Below are 16,396 nucleotides of genomic sequence, written 5' to 3' on the forward strand. Positions count from 1 at the left end.
TTTAGGTAAAATATTAGGAAGTAGTTACTAAATGAAACGTCCAAAATGTTGTACGCAATTTATGTTTGTTTCTCCATTGTATCCCAAATGTAAGGTAGTAAAATACCTGTTTGTTTTGCTTACAGAAGTTGATTCAAGCCAGTTAAGACGCCAGTTGTGTGGAGGAAGTCAAGCTGCCATAGAAAGAATGATTCACTTTGGAAGAGAGCTGCAAGCGATGAGTGAACAGCTGAGGAGAGAATGTGGCAAGAACACAGCAAATAAAAAAATGTTGAAGGTAAATTTGTTTTCTCTTGAAAAATTATAAATGTGTGGATGAAACTGGGACATCATTTTGTAAGACACTGAGCGGTCCTGGAGTTACTGTTGGGAACTTGGACACGAACTCCTGCCTGGCTTCCTGCCCAGTCGCGGGCGAACACGCGCGATGGGGGAGGCGGCCAGGCTCTGCTGGAGAAAGCGCTGGATTTCAGTGAAACACGATGGTCAGACCCCAGTTCTGCGCGTCCCAGTGTCGCGTGCCTCTTGTCAGCTTGCTCTCTTAGTTTTATTTTCTCAGCTGTAAGATTGGCAAAGTTAGGAGAAAGGTGAGCATGCTGATGAAACTATAAATGTGAGATATTTTGATTTTAGTAAACATTGCTTAGGGTTGCAGCAAACCGAATGTATGATATGTGGCCTTTGTTTTGATGGTGGTTGGTGAAGGGTTGGGTCGTCTCTCACAGAAGAGTGGAAACACGTTCTCAGGTCTCTTCTGGATTGATGCCTCTGCTGGGTGGTGATGACGGGGAAGAGGAAGCACTTCAGTTAGTTAGCCACGGCAGCTGAAGATGGAGTTTGCCTCCTGGAAGTCAGCACTGCAGTCAGCTGTAGAGATGAGATTTTTTGGTGTCCACAGAGGCCCCGGCAGCCCTGCAGACCTGTGAAATCGGAATCTGCCCATCGTGCTGGCGTTTTGTCTTGTTTGCCCTGCGTTAGGCTGGGCTCGTGTCAGTTTGTTATAACGTTTTCTTCTCAGTGTTTTGAAATAAGTCCAAAAGCTGAAGGAGAAATGGCACATAGTGGCCTTGACCCTGAGCCCTTGGGTCCCGAAGGAGAGGGCGAGCCTCAGGACTCCTGCCAGCCCTCCCTGACCTGAACTGAGAGAGGGCCAGTGAGCCACGCTGACTAGCACTTAAATATGTGTAAAATCGGGGGGAATAACCGTCCCAACTACCTGCACTAATAGCTTTAGTACAGCACCTGTGTAGGCAGAATGGACCTGTCTAGGAAGGTTAAAGAAGCCACTTTTACACTTCCAGATAAAAAGGCATGCATAACTTGATTTTTCCAGATTGCAGATTTTCATCCTTCTATTAGGTTGGTGCAAAAGTAATTGCGGTTTTTCATTGTTGAACTTTGCCATTTGATATTGGAATACATTCTTAAATAAATGTCATTATGTTATATACATCATTTTAATGCGCATTTCTTTGGGTTTTTTTGTTAATGACTTACTTTGGACTATAGAAATGATGTTAGACAAACATAAAATTCGAGTGATTTTTTTTTTCTTTGAGTTCAAAATGGGTCATAAAGCAGTGGAGACAACTTGCAACACCAACAACCACATTTGACCCAGGAACTGCTAATGAACGTACAGTGCAGTGGTGGTTCAAGAAGTCTTGCAAAGAAGATGAGGAATGCAGCGGCCAGCCATTGGAAGTTGACAACAACCAGTTGAGAGCCATCATTGAAGCTGTTCCTCTTAAACTACATGAGAAGTTGCCAAAGAACTCAGCGTCAATCATTCTGTGTTCCATTTGGCATAAGAAGCAGATTGGAAAGGTGAAAAAGCTTGAAAAGCAGATGCCTCTTGAACTGACCGATAATCAAGAAAATTGTCATTTTGAACTGTCATCTTCTCTTATTGTACTAAACAACAGCAAACCATTTCTCCATCGAATTGTGACATGTGACAAATAGTGGACTTTATATAGACAGCCGGTGACACCCAGTTCGGTGCTTGGACCAAGAAGAAGCCCCAAAGTACTTCCCAAAGCCAGACTTGCACCAAATAAAGGTCCTGGTCACTGTTTGGTGGTCTGCTGCCCATCTGATCCACTGCAGCTTTCTCAGTCCTGGTGAAACTGTTCTATCTGAGAAGTATGCTCAGCAAATCAATGAGATGCACCCAAAACTCCCACGCCTACAGCTGATGTTGGTCAACAGAATGGGCCCAATTCTTCTCTGTGACAACGCCCGACCGCACGTTGCACAACTTAACACTTCAAAAGTTGAACAAGTTTGGCTGCAAAGTTTTGCCTCATCTGCCATATTCACCTGACCTCTTGCCAGCCAACTGCCACATCAAGCACCTCAACAACTTTTTGCAGGGAAAATGCTTCCACAACCAGCAGGAGGCAGAAAATGCTTTCCAAGAGTTTGTCAAATCCCAAAGCATGGATTTTTATGCTACAGGAATAAACAGGCTTAATTCTTGTTGGCAAAAATGTGTTGATGGTAATGGTTCCTAATTTGATTAATAAAAATGTGTTTGAGCCTCGTTATAATGATTTAAAATTTCACCATCCGAACCAGCAGTTACTTTTGTATCAACCTAATACAACTTGGTAGAATCTTTTCAGCTATCAACAGTGCTAAGAAACTTACTTCTCAGGCTTTATTATTCATATATCCAAAGCTATCCATCTGGGAAATTTCCTTACTAGGTACTGGGTTGTTTTAGGACAGTGGTTCTCATCCTTTTTGGTATCTAAACCCTTTAAAACCGATTATAGATTCCCAAAGGGCTTTTGTTTGTATGAGTTATATTTATTGATTTTTCTCTACTAGAAATTAATACTAAAATTATTAATTCACTTTAAAGTAACAAATCATTACATGGGTATTTTTCATAAAAGTGTAGTGTTACTTAATCTTTCTAAAAATAATGAGAAGAGAGTGGCATTGCTTTACATTTTTGTAAATCTCTTTAATGCCAGGTTTAATAAAAGGTAAGCTGGATTCTCGTCCCTACTTCTGCATTCGGTCTTTTATGAACTCACACATCATGTCATCGCTGGAAAGCCCCACTGGGAGAATTGTGAGGGAATAGGCTAGGAGTGAGAAAAGAGCAAGTATTATCTTAGTTTAGTATCATGAAAATAGTTTGGACCTCACAAGAGCCCATGAAAGGGTCTTGGACCCCAGTGGTCCCTGGAGAGAACTGATGTTTTAGGAGATACTTTGGAGATAGGGAATGTTTTTTTAAAAAGAACTTGTAGACATTTTTACACTAGATCATCTGTTTTCTTGTTAAAACTTTATGCTAATTGAGTATCATTTTATGTAGTCCATTTGAAAATTTAACATTTCAAAAAAAGAAAATTTAGCATTTCACTCCATGGCTTATTCTTTGATGGTAATCTATGTGAGGCACAGAAAAGGGCATTACGTGGCCTGTTCTCAGAGATACTCCTTGGTTATATGTTGAATGAAGTGAAGAGGTAATTTATCATCTAAGGACCGCAGATGGCTTTGATTTTGCACCTCTGACTTCCGTGCAGATGCTGACTACTGTCTCGGCGTTCTGAGCTGCTTCTCAGCCTCCCCAGGCGTAATCTCCTCCCAGGCAGACATGGACCCGAGTGACTGACCCAGTGGCGTCTCAGCGCCGAGGGGACAGTGCTGGGGCGGGACACAGAGGGCACTTGTGTTTGCCTTGGTTAAGGATTAGAAATTAGTGCTTTTTTTCTTTTATTCTTCGCTTCAGGTCATGGGTAGCTGAAGTGGGTTTTTTCATCTTCAACTTCTTTTGAATTTCCACAAACTTCTGAAGTATATATACCTGTGTAGAGAGAGAGACGGGCTTAGTGAAAGCTGAGGTGAGGTTTGCTGTGGGGCCCCTGGGCGTAGTCGTGGAGTAGCAGGCGCGCAGCAGACCCCTGGAGTAGCCCACCCCCCGTGCTGTCAACGGGCCGGGGGCTCCCGCTGCACCGGGCCGCTTGGCCTTTTACTCATTTTCTCCGTCTTCCTTTCCCGGTTTCCTGTTGTCTTTGTTTTCCTTGCTTACCTGCCTGAGTCTGCCAGTGGCTCCCAAGAGAGCTCCCTAAATTGTCCGACAGCTGTCGATTGAACTTTGCAGAGCGGGGGTCACGCGAGGGCTGGGTGGGTCAGGTTGGAATACACAGCCCCCGCCTGCACGTAGCTCTTAGTCTAGTAACTGAAGCAGAAACGGAGTCATTTGGACACATCCTACTGAGAAACTGCTACTGATTTTAAGCCAAATATAAGTATAGTTTGAGAATCCTACCTAGATGTCGTATTTCCTTCAGAAATTATTTCCACTGAGGTAATTTTTTTTCTAAAATAAAAAGTAACCCACAATGCCATGATATCTTACAGGTGTTTTCTGCCTTAAATGCATGGGCATATATTAATATTTTATCTGATTGGTAATTGTAGTTATCCTATTTTGTATTGTTGTTTACTGTCATGAAAATGTATTTCCAGTTCCCAGGTGGTGCTAGTGGTAAAGAACTGGCCTGCCAGTGCAGAAGACATGGGTTCAGTCCTTGGGTCAGGAAGATGCCCTGGAGGAGGGCATGGCAACCCACTCCAATACTCTTGCCTGCAGAATCCCAGGGACAGAGGGGCCTGGTGGGCTACAGTCCATGGGGCCCCAGAGAGTCAGGACACGACTGAGTGACTAAAAACTCCTGTTGCTATACTGGAAAAAATTGAAGTTTTCTAGGGTGTTTTAGGATCTAAGCTCATACCCATGGCTCCCAGCACCCAGGGCTTTTCTTTCCTCTCAGCCTGTTTCTGTGGCGCTTCTTGCGACACGGTCCACTCTCTTAGTAAGCAGGACACGGGGAGTCACTCTTCACACGTCTGCCTTCCTTCCCGAACTGTGAGTCCTTGGAACAGTGACGAGGTCCTGGTGATCCCCGTCTTCGTCCAATAAACGCTCGTTCAACCGTACTGAAAATACGGGGCCAAAATCTTAAGACTTTTTTGCTTGGAGATTGGTAATTGGAAGAAACTGTTTTTACTAAAAGAAGTACAGGAAGTACTAGCTGTGGTGGTAACCTCTCACAGCCTCAGTTTGCTTCTAAGATGGGCATAAACATCTGCCTCCTAACGTTATTGTGAGGATTAAATGAGATGGTACACATTAGCCCTTGAAACAGTGCCTTGCACAGTGTTAGCGCACAGTAAGTTACTACCATCACGATCTTTTTCTGTTAATGTTTTAAATACCAGGAGGTGTAGACAGAGTGGCCTTGATGGGAGATTTGGAACTGCAGCATCCCACCTTTCGGGGAGCAAGTCAGGATGTAGATTCAGGAGCATGGTCTTGTGCTTCAAGTTTTATGTAGCGATTATTCCTTGGACAGATTCTTCAGTCTTTTAAAATTTATCTGCACTACAGGGACCGCAAAGACCTAGACACAACTGAGCAACTGAACTGAGCCGAACTGCACTATGGGGATGGCACTTCCTGAGATGGATGTGGGTGGGGTGAATTAAGTCTTGAGCAAAGCTCAGTCTTTAGAAACAGTGATTGATCAGTTGGTTTCACAGGATAATCAGATATTAGTACTTTCTCCATGAATAAATTTGGATTGGGAGGGAACCAGAAACAGAATCTAGTAGCTCTGTGGGATGCAAAAGATATCTTAAATACTGTTAAGCAGGTCTTGCAATCAACAGATATACGAAGCCTTTTTTTTCACCCCTTTGTATCCAGCACCTTGAGTAGCTGCAGGGGATCAGAACAGTATAAGTTCTTCAAAGAACTTTCATTAATAGCTGGGGCAAGAAGTCTAATGTGAATGAAATGCTCAGCAGTGTAGGACAGTGGATGGGGGAGCCCAACGTATTCCTGTTGTCAGCCTCAGACCGCACAACTGGTTAATGGGCAGTTCTCTAGTCGCCACAACAGAGGCCAACTCAGATGAGAGAGGAGAGGACAGACTTGACCAGGAAGCCTTCTCCCACTAGTAAGATGACTCAGGGTGCTGGAGCAGTTGACCGGGAAAGATAGTGTACTTCAAGAATTTGTCTTCCACATTTCAGTGACCGGCGTTTTGAATGTTGTTACTGAATTCACTGATTTAGTTTCTTCAGCACTTCTCCACGTACCCCTTGTGAACTGGGAAGGTGTCCTAGGTCTAACTGTCTATATCTGTTATCATAATATTACTCTGGATTAGGGTGTTGATTTCTGGCAAAACAGTAATTTATCATTCATTGAAAGATTAGTGAACTGACATGTCTAATTTCTTTAGCTCAGTGAGTCCTCATAAACTGAAATAGGACCTCTTATAATCCCCGTGATGTGTGTGTGGGGATGTGCTCAGTCGTGTCCGACTCTGCGACCCCATGGACTAGAGCCCTCCAGGCTCCTCTGTCCTTGGAATTATCCCAGCAAGTATACAGGTTGCCATTTCCTCCTCCAGGGGATCTTCCTGACCCAGGGATTGAACCTGCAGCTTCTGTGGCTCCTGCGCTGGCAAGCAGATTCTTTAGCACTGAGCCCCCTGGGAAGCCCAATCCCCTTTATACAGATGATGAAACTGATACTTAGGAAGGTTCTTGCCAAAGGCTACACTGGTGATGCAGCTTAACTGGAGGCCAGTGTCTGAAACCACTGTAGCTATGTCCTCCCACAGAAAGACAAGCGCCGTCACCTGAAAAGAAGGCTGTATGTGTTACCTCAGGAGGGGTGGTCTGAAGAGGGTTGGAACGCCTGAGTGTACTGAAGGGGAGCTAGTTGTACTTTTTTGATCACTGAGTTTGAGAAGTCGTCAAGATGTGTCCAGTTTCCCCCATCTATTTTTTTAAAAAATACATGGGCAGGTCGTATCCTTTTAATCTCACATTCGTATCAGTGATCATTAATTGTAAAGTATCTGAATGTTTTGTCTTTACCTTAAACAGTAGTAGCCCATTCCACAAGAATGAGTTTTTTCCATTTTTATTTCTGCCTGTATGTTTTGTAGGTATAAGTGGTAGATGGTGAAAATGGCTGTTTATAAAAAAAGAGGAAAACAAATTAGACTTTTCTGCATAATCTAGTTGTTAAAAAACATCTCATAGTCACAGGGGTAAATGAGTTTAAGTGTTAATCCAGTGCCTTAAGGTTGTATTTTACCTGTCTGTCAAGTTGAAACCATAGTGAGCACAGACACTGAACTCTCTGAATTAATCAATTGCTGTGTTTTCAACAGGATGCATTCAGTTTACTGGCCTATTCAGATCCTTGGAACAGCCCAGTGGGAAATCAGCTCGACCCAATTCAGAGAGAACCTGTGTGCTCAGCCCTCAACAGTGCAATATTAGGTAGGTGAAGCCAGAAAGCACAGCTTCAACCAGTCTCTTGAGTATTTGAGACGGTATTTGTGCTGGCATTTATCCTTTGGTAAAGTCTTAAGGGAAATGTTTTTTACATTAAAAAAAAAATTACCTCACAGTATAGAAAAATTCCTGTTATCTCAGTCCCAGATTAAATGGATTCAAATGGAATAAAAACAGTACATTGGGGTGTATCTTGCGATGTCTGGAAAACAGGTTTCTGTGTGAATGTGGACACACGCATTCCTGGCCTGAATCAGCCGTGCCCAAGCTCCCGCCTGCTGAAGATACTGGCTCGGGGCCTCCCCGTGGCTCTTCAGTGCTGTCAGCCCCAGCTCCTGGAGATGCAGGCTGTTTGCATTAAAGTTCAGATTTAACTACATGCCATTACCAAGTTAAAAAGGGAGGGAAGGGGAGAGCAATACACAGGCTTAGCCAGGGGGAGCCCCAAGTGTAAAACAGGACTTGCTGTCCCCTGACTGGTGGCCATTCCTGTGAGCAGAGTGTGGTGCTTATAAACTGAACAGACACTCTTTAAATGAATTCAGTAACTGCACGTTTCATGCATTTATATGCAAACTACATAGGGTTGATTGTTTACATAAAATGACATTTTAATGTCGCGGCAATTTTTTTCAAAGGGAATTCGGATGAGAGTGATTTTCACCTTACATTTTAGAATGGGATTTCTCAAGAAAAGTGGGAGTTACAACAGTTTGAAGTCTGTTGTGTGCTGTTTGGCCGTTAGGCTTGGGCGCTTTGAGGAACGCGCGCGACTCTTAGAGGAGGGCAGTGCACGCAGTCAGCGTGTGGGCAGGAGGCCGAGCGAAGGCCAGGGCTGGCGGCCGGAGCGGAAAGCGGGCAGCTCAGAGCTCGGACGCTGGGGCCTGCCTGCTGCTTTGCCCTCTTAAGGTTCATTACTGTTAACTGTGTTGTGGCTTATACTGAAGTTTTGGCGTAGGAAGTGGTATTGTTACAGTTTTCTCACATTTAGAATTTGTATATAATACTGTGAACTTTCTTTGGCTAATATGTTGTTCTTTGGTTATACAAAATTTAGTTAGCTCTACTGGTAAAAAATAAGTATACTCAGTAGCAGTGCTAGGATTGTAGGGCAAATTGTAGTTTACTGTAACTGTCTTTTTGAAATGACTATATTATAGCTAATCATGAAGCCCTAATTGCTTTGTATCTGGGTAACACTCAGACTCGGAAAGAATTTTTGAAGAAAAGTGACCAGTTTTCATATGACAGTTAAGAATCTTATATTCTCGAGGGAAATTAAAATTTCAAGTAGTGAATTGCTTAGGACCATTATCCAGGAGAGAGAGAGAGAGAGCTATATATATACTCTTATATATTGTGCCATGAATTATGTAGTTCAACTATAAATACTGCTTAAATTTATTAAATATATATAATTCCTGCAAAAGGAATGACAAGACTTAAACTGCTATAGGCATATGTGTGCATATTTATAAATACTGTGCTGTATTATAGAGCTTCATGTCTCAACAGTGCTTCAAGTTACACTACTGGTATGTGATGCCTGCAAGTTTTGTATTTCAAAAAAAATCTAAAGGACAGTTATAACTGATGTGCCTCCCTTGGCCAAAATGAAACTGTAACAAAGTGCTTACCAGCCCAAATAGCATTCACCACTACACCCTGGAGAGGAGTAGGCAGCCTCTGTTGCGTCATATCCCCAGAAAGGAAGAATCCATCAGTGAAACTTCACTGAAAACCTGGTGCCTTTTTCTCTGGTAATGTCAAGTGACCCTGATCAAACAGAGAGATACTAAATATTCCTTACTCCCCACTGCAAACATTAGATAAGAAATTACATCATTCCCATCATAGTAAATATGGAAGTAAAACTTTTTGAATATCTAACAAAGTCTTAATTCTGCAAGAATCTGTTATGACTTGAATACCCAGTGACCACAGTACCTGGTCAGAGTAGATGTCCAAGGCACTGTCTGCTTAGAAACCACCTTTGCTGCTTAGCTCGTTAGAGCAGTACAGGCATTGGTAATTTTGTAAGCAATGCAGTATTTTCCTGATTGAGAGATGGGTATTTATAATGTCTTGCTAATTGCCGTTTCCACTCTTAATCCTTTTTCCTCAGAAACCCACAATCTGCCAAAGCAACCTCCACTTGCCCTAGCCATGGGACAGGCCACCCAGTGTCTGGGACTGATGGCTCGGTCAGGAATCGGATCCTGTGCTTTCGCCACAGTGGACGACTACCTACATTAGCTATGCATTTTCGGAGCTCACACTTATATTGTGGCATATAGACAACATGGAAGTAGACCAGCTCTGCTGATTTGAAATTTAGATTTTTTTAATTATGTACTGGGGACAGGTTTTTGTCGCTTTACATTGCTTCCTAGTTTACAGCATGATGCAAATGATTTTCTAACTTAGTGTTAGGAGAAATTATTTTCCATCTTTAACCTCTTAGTTGTCTAAGAGTTAAATATTACTGAATTTCAGACATTCAAATTGATCATCACAAATCCTTTAAAACAATTACCTAAAAGAAACCAAAAAATCCTGCCTTCTTTGTTGGGGGGAGAGAGGGGGGAAGGAAATGGAACAAGTTGTGTTTGTGTTAGCATGTGGGTGATGTAAACTTCAAATTGGGAGGTACTCTGACCCCCGCTCCCATATAAGCATTCAATCAGTGTAACTTGCAAAATGCATAAACATCTGACAGTTTGAATTTATAGTGTTGATGGAAGAAATCATTTTTAATGTGTACTGTAAAACTTGAAATACTCAGGAGCTGAGTGAATATGTTTGTTGCTACTTACAATCCCGACCTGTTAGTCCCAGTAGTTTTGTTTTAACATGGTCTTTCTCAACTTTGTTTCCTGTTTAACTACAGATGACTTCTGCTGTAGACTCACAAGTTGAACTGTTGTGTTATAACAGTATTACATGTCAGCAGTGTGGTTATGACCTTTATTTATATAAAAACCAAATATTTAGTCAATTTACCGTGTCTTAATTTAATCTTTGTACACCTTCCATTTTTAAGTGCTTAAAATGAGTACTATATTGCAATAAAAATGTAGTGATATAATTAACCAGCCATTAAAAATTTACTTCTACAGATAACAGAGTGTCAATTGAATTTATACATCAGGTATTTGCATACTTCTTATGATTAATATAAAGTTAGAAGAAGTGAAATGAATGGTTGCTACTATAAATCTGAGCTCTGCAACCTAAGACTGCCTTGCGTTTACTGGCCTCCCTGGACTAGGGCCAAACCTGATACTGTAGGTGATACAGAAAGCAGGAAGTTAATCTTATTTTCACAATATCATACGGCATGTGACTTGCCAGCTTTCAAGCAAACCCCCAAACTGGTTAAAAGTAAAATATAAACAGGCTCTTCAACAGAATGACCATATCTTTGGTTTGGCAAAGGTCTCTGTTGGCTGTACACGAGTCTTAAACCTTCTTTTAAGAGAGCAGATTATCTACACTTGGATACTGCGCCCTTCCACAGAGCCTGTGAAATTCTCATCAGTGGCACCAGAACACCTGAGACAGCGCATCTGGGCGGGTCAGCAGGAGAGGCTCACTGCCATCCCGGGGGCGGGGGCGCTGCTCACGGCCAACGAAACGGGAAGGCGCTTACAAGGAAGGAAGGACAGGCCTTTAAACTGCTGCTTCCAGGATGCTCAAAGACTAGGACGCACACTTACACGCCAGGTGGATGAAGTGCAACTAGGTACCGCCCCAAGAGACTTGAGATTCTTACAGTGACTCTAAAGAAGGCTTTATAAGCGATTTATTTATTTTTTCCAGAAAAATTAAGTTCTTTAAATAACCAAGTTCTATACATACAAAGTACTCATTCTTCATCTAGCTTTGATTTACTTCTTGGGAGTTTTCATCTTTCTGACCATCCAGCGTTTTGTAAATCTCTTCGCATTTTGTTTTCTCTGAGATCCTAGAATAAAAGGTTTTCTGCAGTTAAGAACGAAGAAATAAAATTCCCAAGAAAGAATTCACAAATTTTCTACATAATTAAAATTTGTTTAAAAGAAAAACAATAATAATAATAATAATAAAATGTTACATGTACACATATACTGGGCTTCCCTGGTGGCTCAACAGTAGGAGAATCTGACTGCAATGCCAGAGACAGGAGTTCAATCCCTGGGTTGGGAAGCGCCCCTGGAGAAGGGCAGGGCAGCTCACTCCAGTGTTCTTGCCTGGAGAATCCCATGGACAGAGAAGCCTGTTGGGCTGCAGGCCCTGGGGTCACAGGTACCTATGACACTGACCTGTTCTTTAGACTGAGCAACTTTGAAATAGTAATAGAAGCCATTATAAGGAAAAAGAGATACTTCATGAGTATTTACTATCTCCTTAACAAAGAACATTATTCATATAAAACTCAGACTCAAAGAGAATAAAGCCAAATCTTACCCCAAGTATTGTTCAAAAACTGGGCTGCAGCCTTTTTCATCGGTAACCTCTTGTTTTCAAGAGACAGGAACTTGTTTACTAGGAAAGAAGATTATTTATCATTTTTTTGTTTAATTCACAGTTAGAAAGGAAGAAAAACAGTCTGTAAGGAAATTACCAGTAGTTCTGTTGGTTCCAGGGCCATATAAACAATTTTGTATGAAGGCTTTGGCTGCTTCTTGCCTTGAATCCCTCAAATCTTGATCTTTTAGCCTTACAGCCATGTAGCTTTTATTCTGGCTGGCGATCAATACAAAAGGGGAAAATGAGGCCATGCTTATTTTCAAAATAAAGCATTTCTGTTAGTTGACTCAAATAGGGGAGAAAAATCCCCAAATCCTGATTTTGTATAAGCACAGGTTAGCTGATAAAATGAAATTACAGGGCTATTTTACAACTAATGTTTACATTTTAGTAGAGCAAATACTTCTTTTAATATAAATACCAAAAATTTTCCACAGAGGAACCAATCTGAAACCGCTACTAATTGAGGTAATACCCCCTTCTCAAAGGTCACCTTTACATCCTACACACAAAGAAGACTTCTTACCCAACAGTCTGTACTTTCTGCACTTTTTCTTTAGATTTCTTAGAGTCACTTCCTTTCTCTCGTTCTTCATTTTTCTTTTGCAAATTAACTAAAAAAATGAGTTATAGTTCTCATTAGCATTTGTGCACAAATAAGAATATATACTGGAGTTTATTTTAAATATCCACTACACACCAATTTGTATGTGATTGTACAAAATAAAATTTAAGACTCTGTGCTCCCAGTGCAGGGAGCTTAGGTTCAATCCCTAGGGGGGGAACTAGATCCCACATGCCAAAACTAAAAGATGTGCATGCCACAACTAAGACCCGGCATAGCCAAATAAATTATTTTTTTGAGGAAAGAAACAAGCTAAAGCCCTCCAGGCCTGTTCCCAGGCGCCTTCTCAGGGTTAACAACACTTGACTGCAAATACCAGCAAATGCCCTTGACACTTAATGAGAGGTTACTTAAATAGTTAAATAGTTCATACCTTCTTTCAACTTTCCCGGTGATTTCTTCACACTAAGGAAGAACAAGCAAAACACTGATTGGGATGGCTGACAGCAACGATGACTCAAGTTATCACAAAATTTCAGCTGGTTTTACAAATAAGATAACCCCCTTTTACTACAACCATTCTCAATTTTTACTTAGCATCCTTAAAGTCACTCCCCAATGCACTGTCAACAACTCCCAATCAACAAACTATATTAGGCCAGGAGGATCAGAATTTAAAATCTGAAAGTACATTAGCAGGCTTCCAAAGAAGCAGATTGTTGTGGTTGATAGAGTTAAAAGTATTTAAGAATTATGTAATACAGTATTTGAAACATGAAGTGAAAGGTGGTAGGCCTGGCTCACTTTATGTGGAGAGAGCTGAAAGGACTAATTGAACACTTCAGACATAAGAATGGAGACAAGCAATGGTAGTCTCAAGAAGTGTGGTCTAATGGAGAGAGAGTCAATGGGCAGAACACAATGAGATTAATATACAGAAGTGGAAAAGCTAAACGGTGGGGGCAGTGATGGGGTAGAGGCAGTAAGAAGGGACAGGTGACATCTTAACTTGGTTTTCAAAGATCAAAGGGACTTTGCCACCATGAATATTCAGAATCTGAGTAACTCTGTGGAAAAGTTCTAGGGAAAAAGAACCACTCTCTTAGCAGGGCTAAGCTATTGAAAGCAATAAGAGGAGACAAAGGAGAACAGGAAAAAAAATAGCAAATATTTAATCTAAATTTAGAACAGTATGGAATCAGACTGATTCCATATCACAGAGTAGAAGAGGAGCTTTAAACATCTGGTGGATGGCAAAGCCACTAAATGAAAAGGGGAACTAGGAGGGGAAAATTATGTGGCTCAGATGGTAAAGCGTCTGCCTACAACGCAGGAGTCCCAGGTTCGATCCCTGGGTCGGGAAGATACCCTGTAGAAGGAAATGGCAACCCACTCCAGTTGCCTGGAAAAATCCCATGGAAACAGCCCACTGGGTCGCAAAGAGTCAGACAGGACTGTGACTTCACTTTAACAAGGAGGGAGAAGCAGGTAAGGCAAGCCCGGGACAAGCTGAGTTTTAGGAGCCTGTGGATAACAGACTAGTACTCCACACCCCACTAAAGGATGAATTTCAAAACACTGTTTTATTCACACCATCTATCCTGCCCCTAGGCACACTGACAGTGGTCCACAATTCACTCAAGAACTCACAGAGGTCAGCAACTCAGAAGCTAGAGTTACCCATGGGAACAACAAAAAAAAACAGCCACAGAGGGAGCAGAAGTGGCACATTTCCCTCCATCTGTCCCACCAAATTCAATATCTCCTGTGTAGCTTTTTAATTTAGACGACAAATATACCAAGACGGCATTAAAACACTGTATGTAAACAAGTAATAAAACGAGATCCACCACTTACCTAGTCTGTGAAGCTGTAGTTAACTTCTCTAGAATAGTATCTGGAAGGAGTTTTCTTTTCTTAAAGGCATTTAAATAAAAAAAAGTCAATAAAAAGGAAGGAACAGGACAACACGTCCAGCCCTACATCTAGGCAAATAAATGATCTGAACACTGCCCTCCACTACCTCTAAGCTGTGGGAAGACTGGGGCCCAAGCAACTCAGAACCTACTCCTACTTCACTTGGAAGACGTGAAGGCTGGAAAGAGTGCCTGCTTTATCCCAACCCTCGGGTGACGTTATACACCGAGGGCAGTTCAGAGTCACGTCCACCTGTGGCCAATCTCCCGAACATCAGAGCGCGAACCAAGCATCCTCTGTTTGCACGGCCCTCCATTTACCCAGCGCTGCCTTCTCACAGCGACCCAGGTTCACATAAACCACCTCCGCCTACGATTTCAAGTGCACACCTCTTCCCGACCCTAATTTGAATCGGTGGACTGCGAGGAGCACGAGGACGCGGATGTCAGTGCTGTCGGAAGAGACCACCGGCGGCTCTCCTCCACCCCGAACCCCCGCAGCCTTGAACTCTCCCCCGAGCCGGCCCGTGAAACGCGCCCCCCTTTGCAAACCTCTAACCTTCTGTTCGATGAACAGCTCCTCGCGCCGCTTCCTCTTCTCCTTCAGAAGTGCTCTGTCCCTGTAAGAGACCGCGACAAGTAAGGGCGGGCGGAGAAGAGAAGGGGGACGGTTAGGCGGCGCTTCCCCCCTGGCCTGGCCCGGCCCCCGGGGCTCCGAACCTGCGCACCGTCTCCCGAACTCGCCGCTCCTCCTCCTTCGCTTCGGCCTGGGCGCTGGCGAAAGTCAGCTCCTCCGGGGCCTCGTCGTCAAGCTCGTCGTCCCCCTCCTCGTCTTCCTCCAGCGGCTCGGCGGCCGCGCCGCTGCTGGGCTGCCCGAGCAGCAGTCCGTGCCCCGCCTCCTCCTCCGAGGCGGGCTGGCCCTCGTCCACCATTGCAGAGGCGGACGCCGGGGTGCGAGACGCGCGCGGCCTGAGCTGCACCATGACCCGAGCTGCGGGGGCCCCGCGGCCGTCTTGACCTCTGACCCGGAAGCCACACGCACGCGGGGAGTGACGCAAAGGGCAGGCACCGCCGGGGCCCTGCCGCCCTCTGCAGGTTCGGAGGCCCCACCGCGCGTCACGGAGGCGCATGCGCAGAACAGGGAATGGGGGCGTGGCCTAAGTGCCCGGGGGTTCCCTTCCACCAGGCTCGGAGCCTGCGCGCGGCCGGCTAGGATGCCCGGTAGGTCTCCGCCCACGGTTACGCGAGCCGGTGGACTTGCAGGCTTGTGTCCAGGGAGGGCCGATCCGTGCTCCTGCAGCCTTAGCGGGGATGCCGATAGCGTTGTTGCTTCGATCCCCGCGTCACGCCGCCCGGTACCCAGGAACCCAGGGACCTCGAGCCCCGGTCGCCCTGTCGCCTACTCTTTGCGCTCAGAGAGCCGCTCAGTTCAGTTCAGTCGCTCAGTCGTGTCCGACTCTGCGACCCCATGGACCGCAGCATGCCAGGCCTCCCTGTCCATCACCAACTCCTGGAGTTTACTCAAACTTCACCTTCACCAGCCCCATTTTACATACCGAAACTGCATTATAAGTATTTTAAGTCCCCCCTACCCATGCAAAGGATCCGTGGCATTTATTCAAAGGCGGTTGCAAATGCAGCACAAAGTTTTATGTCACCATGTGGCTTCTCCGAAAGCCAAGGGTGTGAGAGTAAATGCACTTCTGTGAGGGCCAGAAGTGATGTCACCCAGCTGCATAATCCCCCGGGAAGCCCACCTGGTCTAATGGGGTTCGTTCTGTCCAACCTGCCCGCACTGGGTGCTGACGGCCACTCCCCGCCTTGGTCTCTGGTGCCTGCTGATAGCGGGCATCGCTGGGTCTGCATCCCTGGGTCTGCATTAGGTGGGAGTTGAAGGGGGGCTGTGTTCTTCCTACTTTACAAAATAGGTACTCTGAGCATACACTTTTTAAGTCCCATGGGAAAAACTCCCTTCCAGATTCCGTGTCTGGCGAAGCTTGGCAGACCCCACAGGGTGTGTGTCTGTAACAGTGAGAAATGTCCTTCTGTGTATATGATA

The 16,396-nt window shown here is 44.1% G+C and overlaps 2 protein-coding genes across 2 annotated transcripts in view; one reads left to right on the forward strand and one right to left on the reverse strand.

Moving 5' to 3' along the window:
- Positions 1–10,342, forward strand: part of RANBP9 (RAN binding protein 9) — a 68,952-nt gene extending 58,610 nt beyond the window's left edge. The window contains exons 12-14 of the mRNA XM_061147604.1: positions 126–277; positions 7,218–7,329; positions 9,470–10,342. Of these exons, the coding sequence (XP_061003587.1) occupies positions 126–277; positions 7,218–7,329; positions 9,470–9,600 (395 nt within the window). The 3' untranslated portion in view covers positions 9,601–10,342. The remainder of the gene's footprint in view (positions 1–125; positions 278–7,217; positions 7,330–9,469) is intronic.
- Positions 10,343–11,132: 790 nt separating this feature from the next.
- Positions 11,133–15,361, reverse strand: NOL7 (nucleolar protein 7). Its single transcript, XM_061147605.1, has 8 exons — positions 15,058–15,361; positions 14,897–14,957; positions 14,279–14,337; positions 12,855–12,886; positions 12,383–12,470; positions 11,951–12,072; positions 11,794–11,871; positions 11,133–11,311 (listed from the first exon to the last, which is right to left on the reverse strand). Exons 1-8 carry the CDS (start codon positions 15,318–15,320, stop codon positions 11,235–11,237), a joined length of 780 nt encoding a protein of 259 aa, XP_061003588.1. The 5' UTR covers positions 15,321–15,361; the 3' UTR covers positions 11,133–11,234.
- Between the last annotated feature and the right edge of the window lie 1,035 nt (positions 15,362–16,396).

This window comes from Dama dama, chromosome 7 (assembly GCF_033118175.1).
Source record: "Dama dama isolate Ldn47 chromosome 7, ASM3311817v1, whole genome shotgun sequence".
NCBI classification, from domain to species: domain Eukaryota; kingdom Metazoa; phylum Chordata; class Mammalia; order Artiodactyla; family Cervidae; genus Dama; species Dama dama.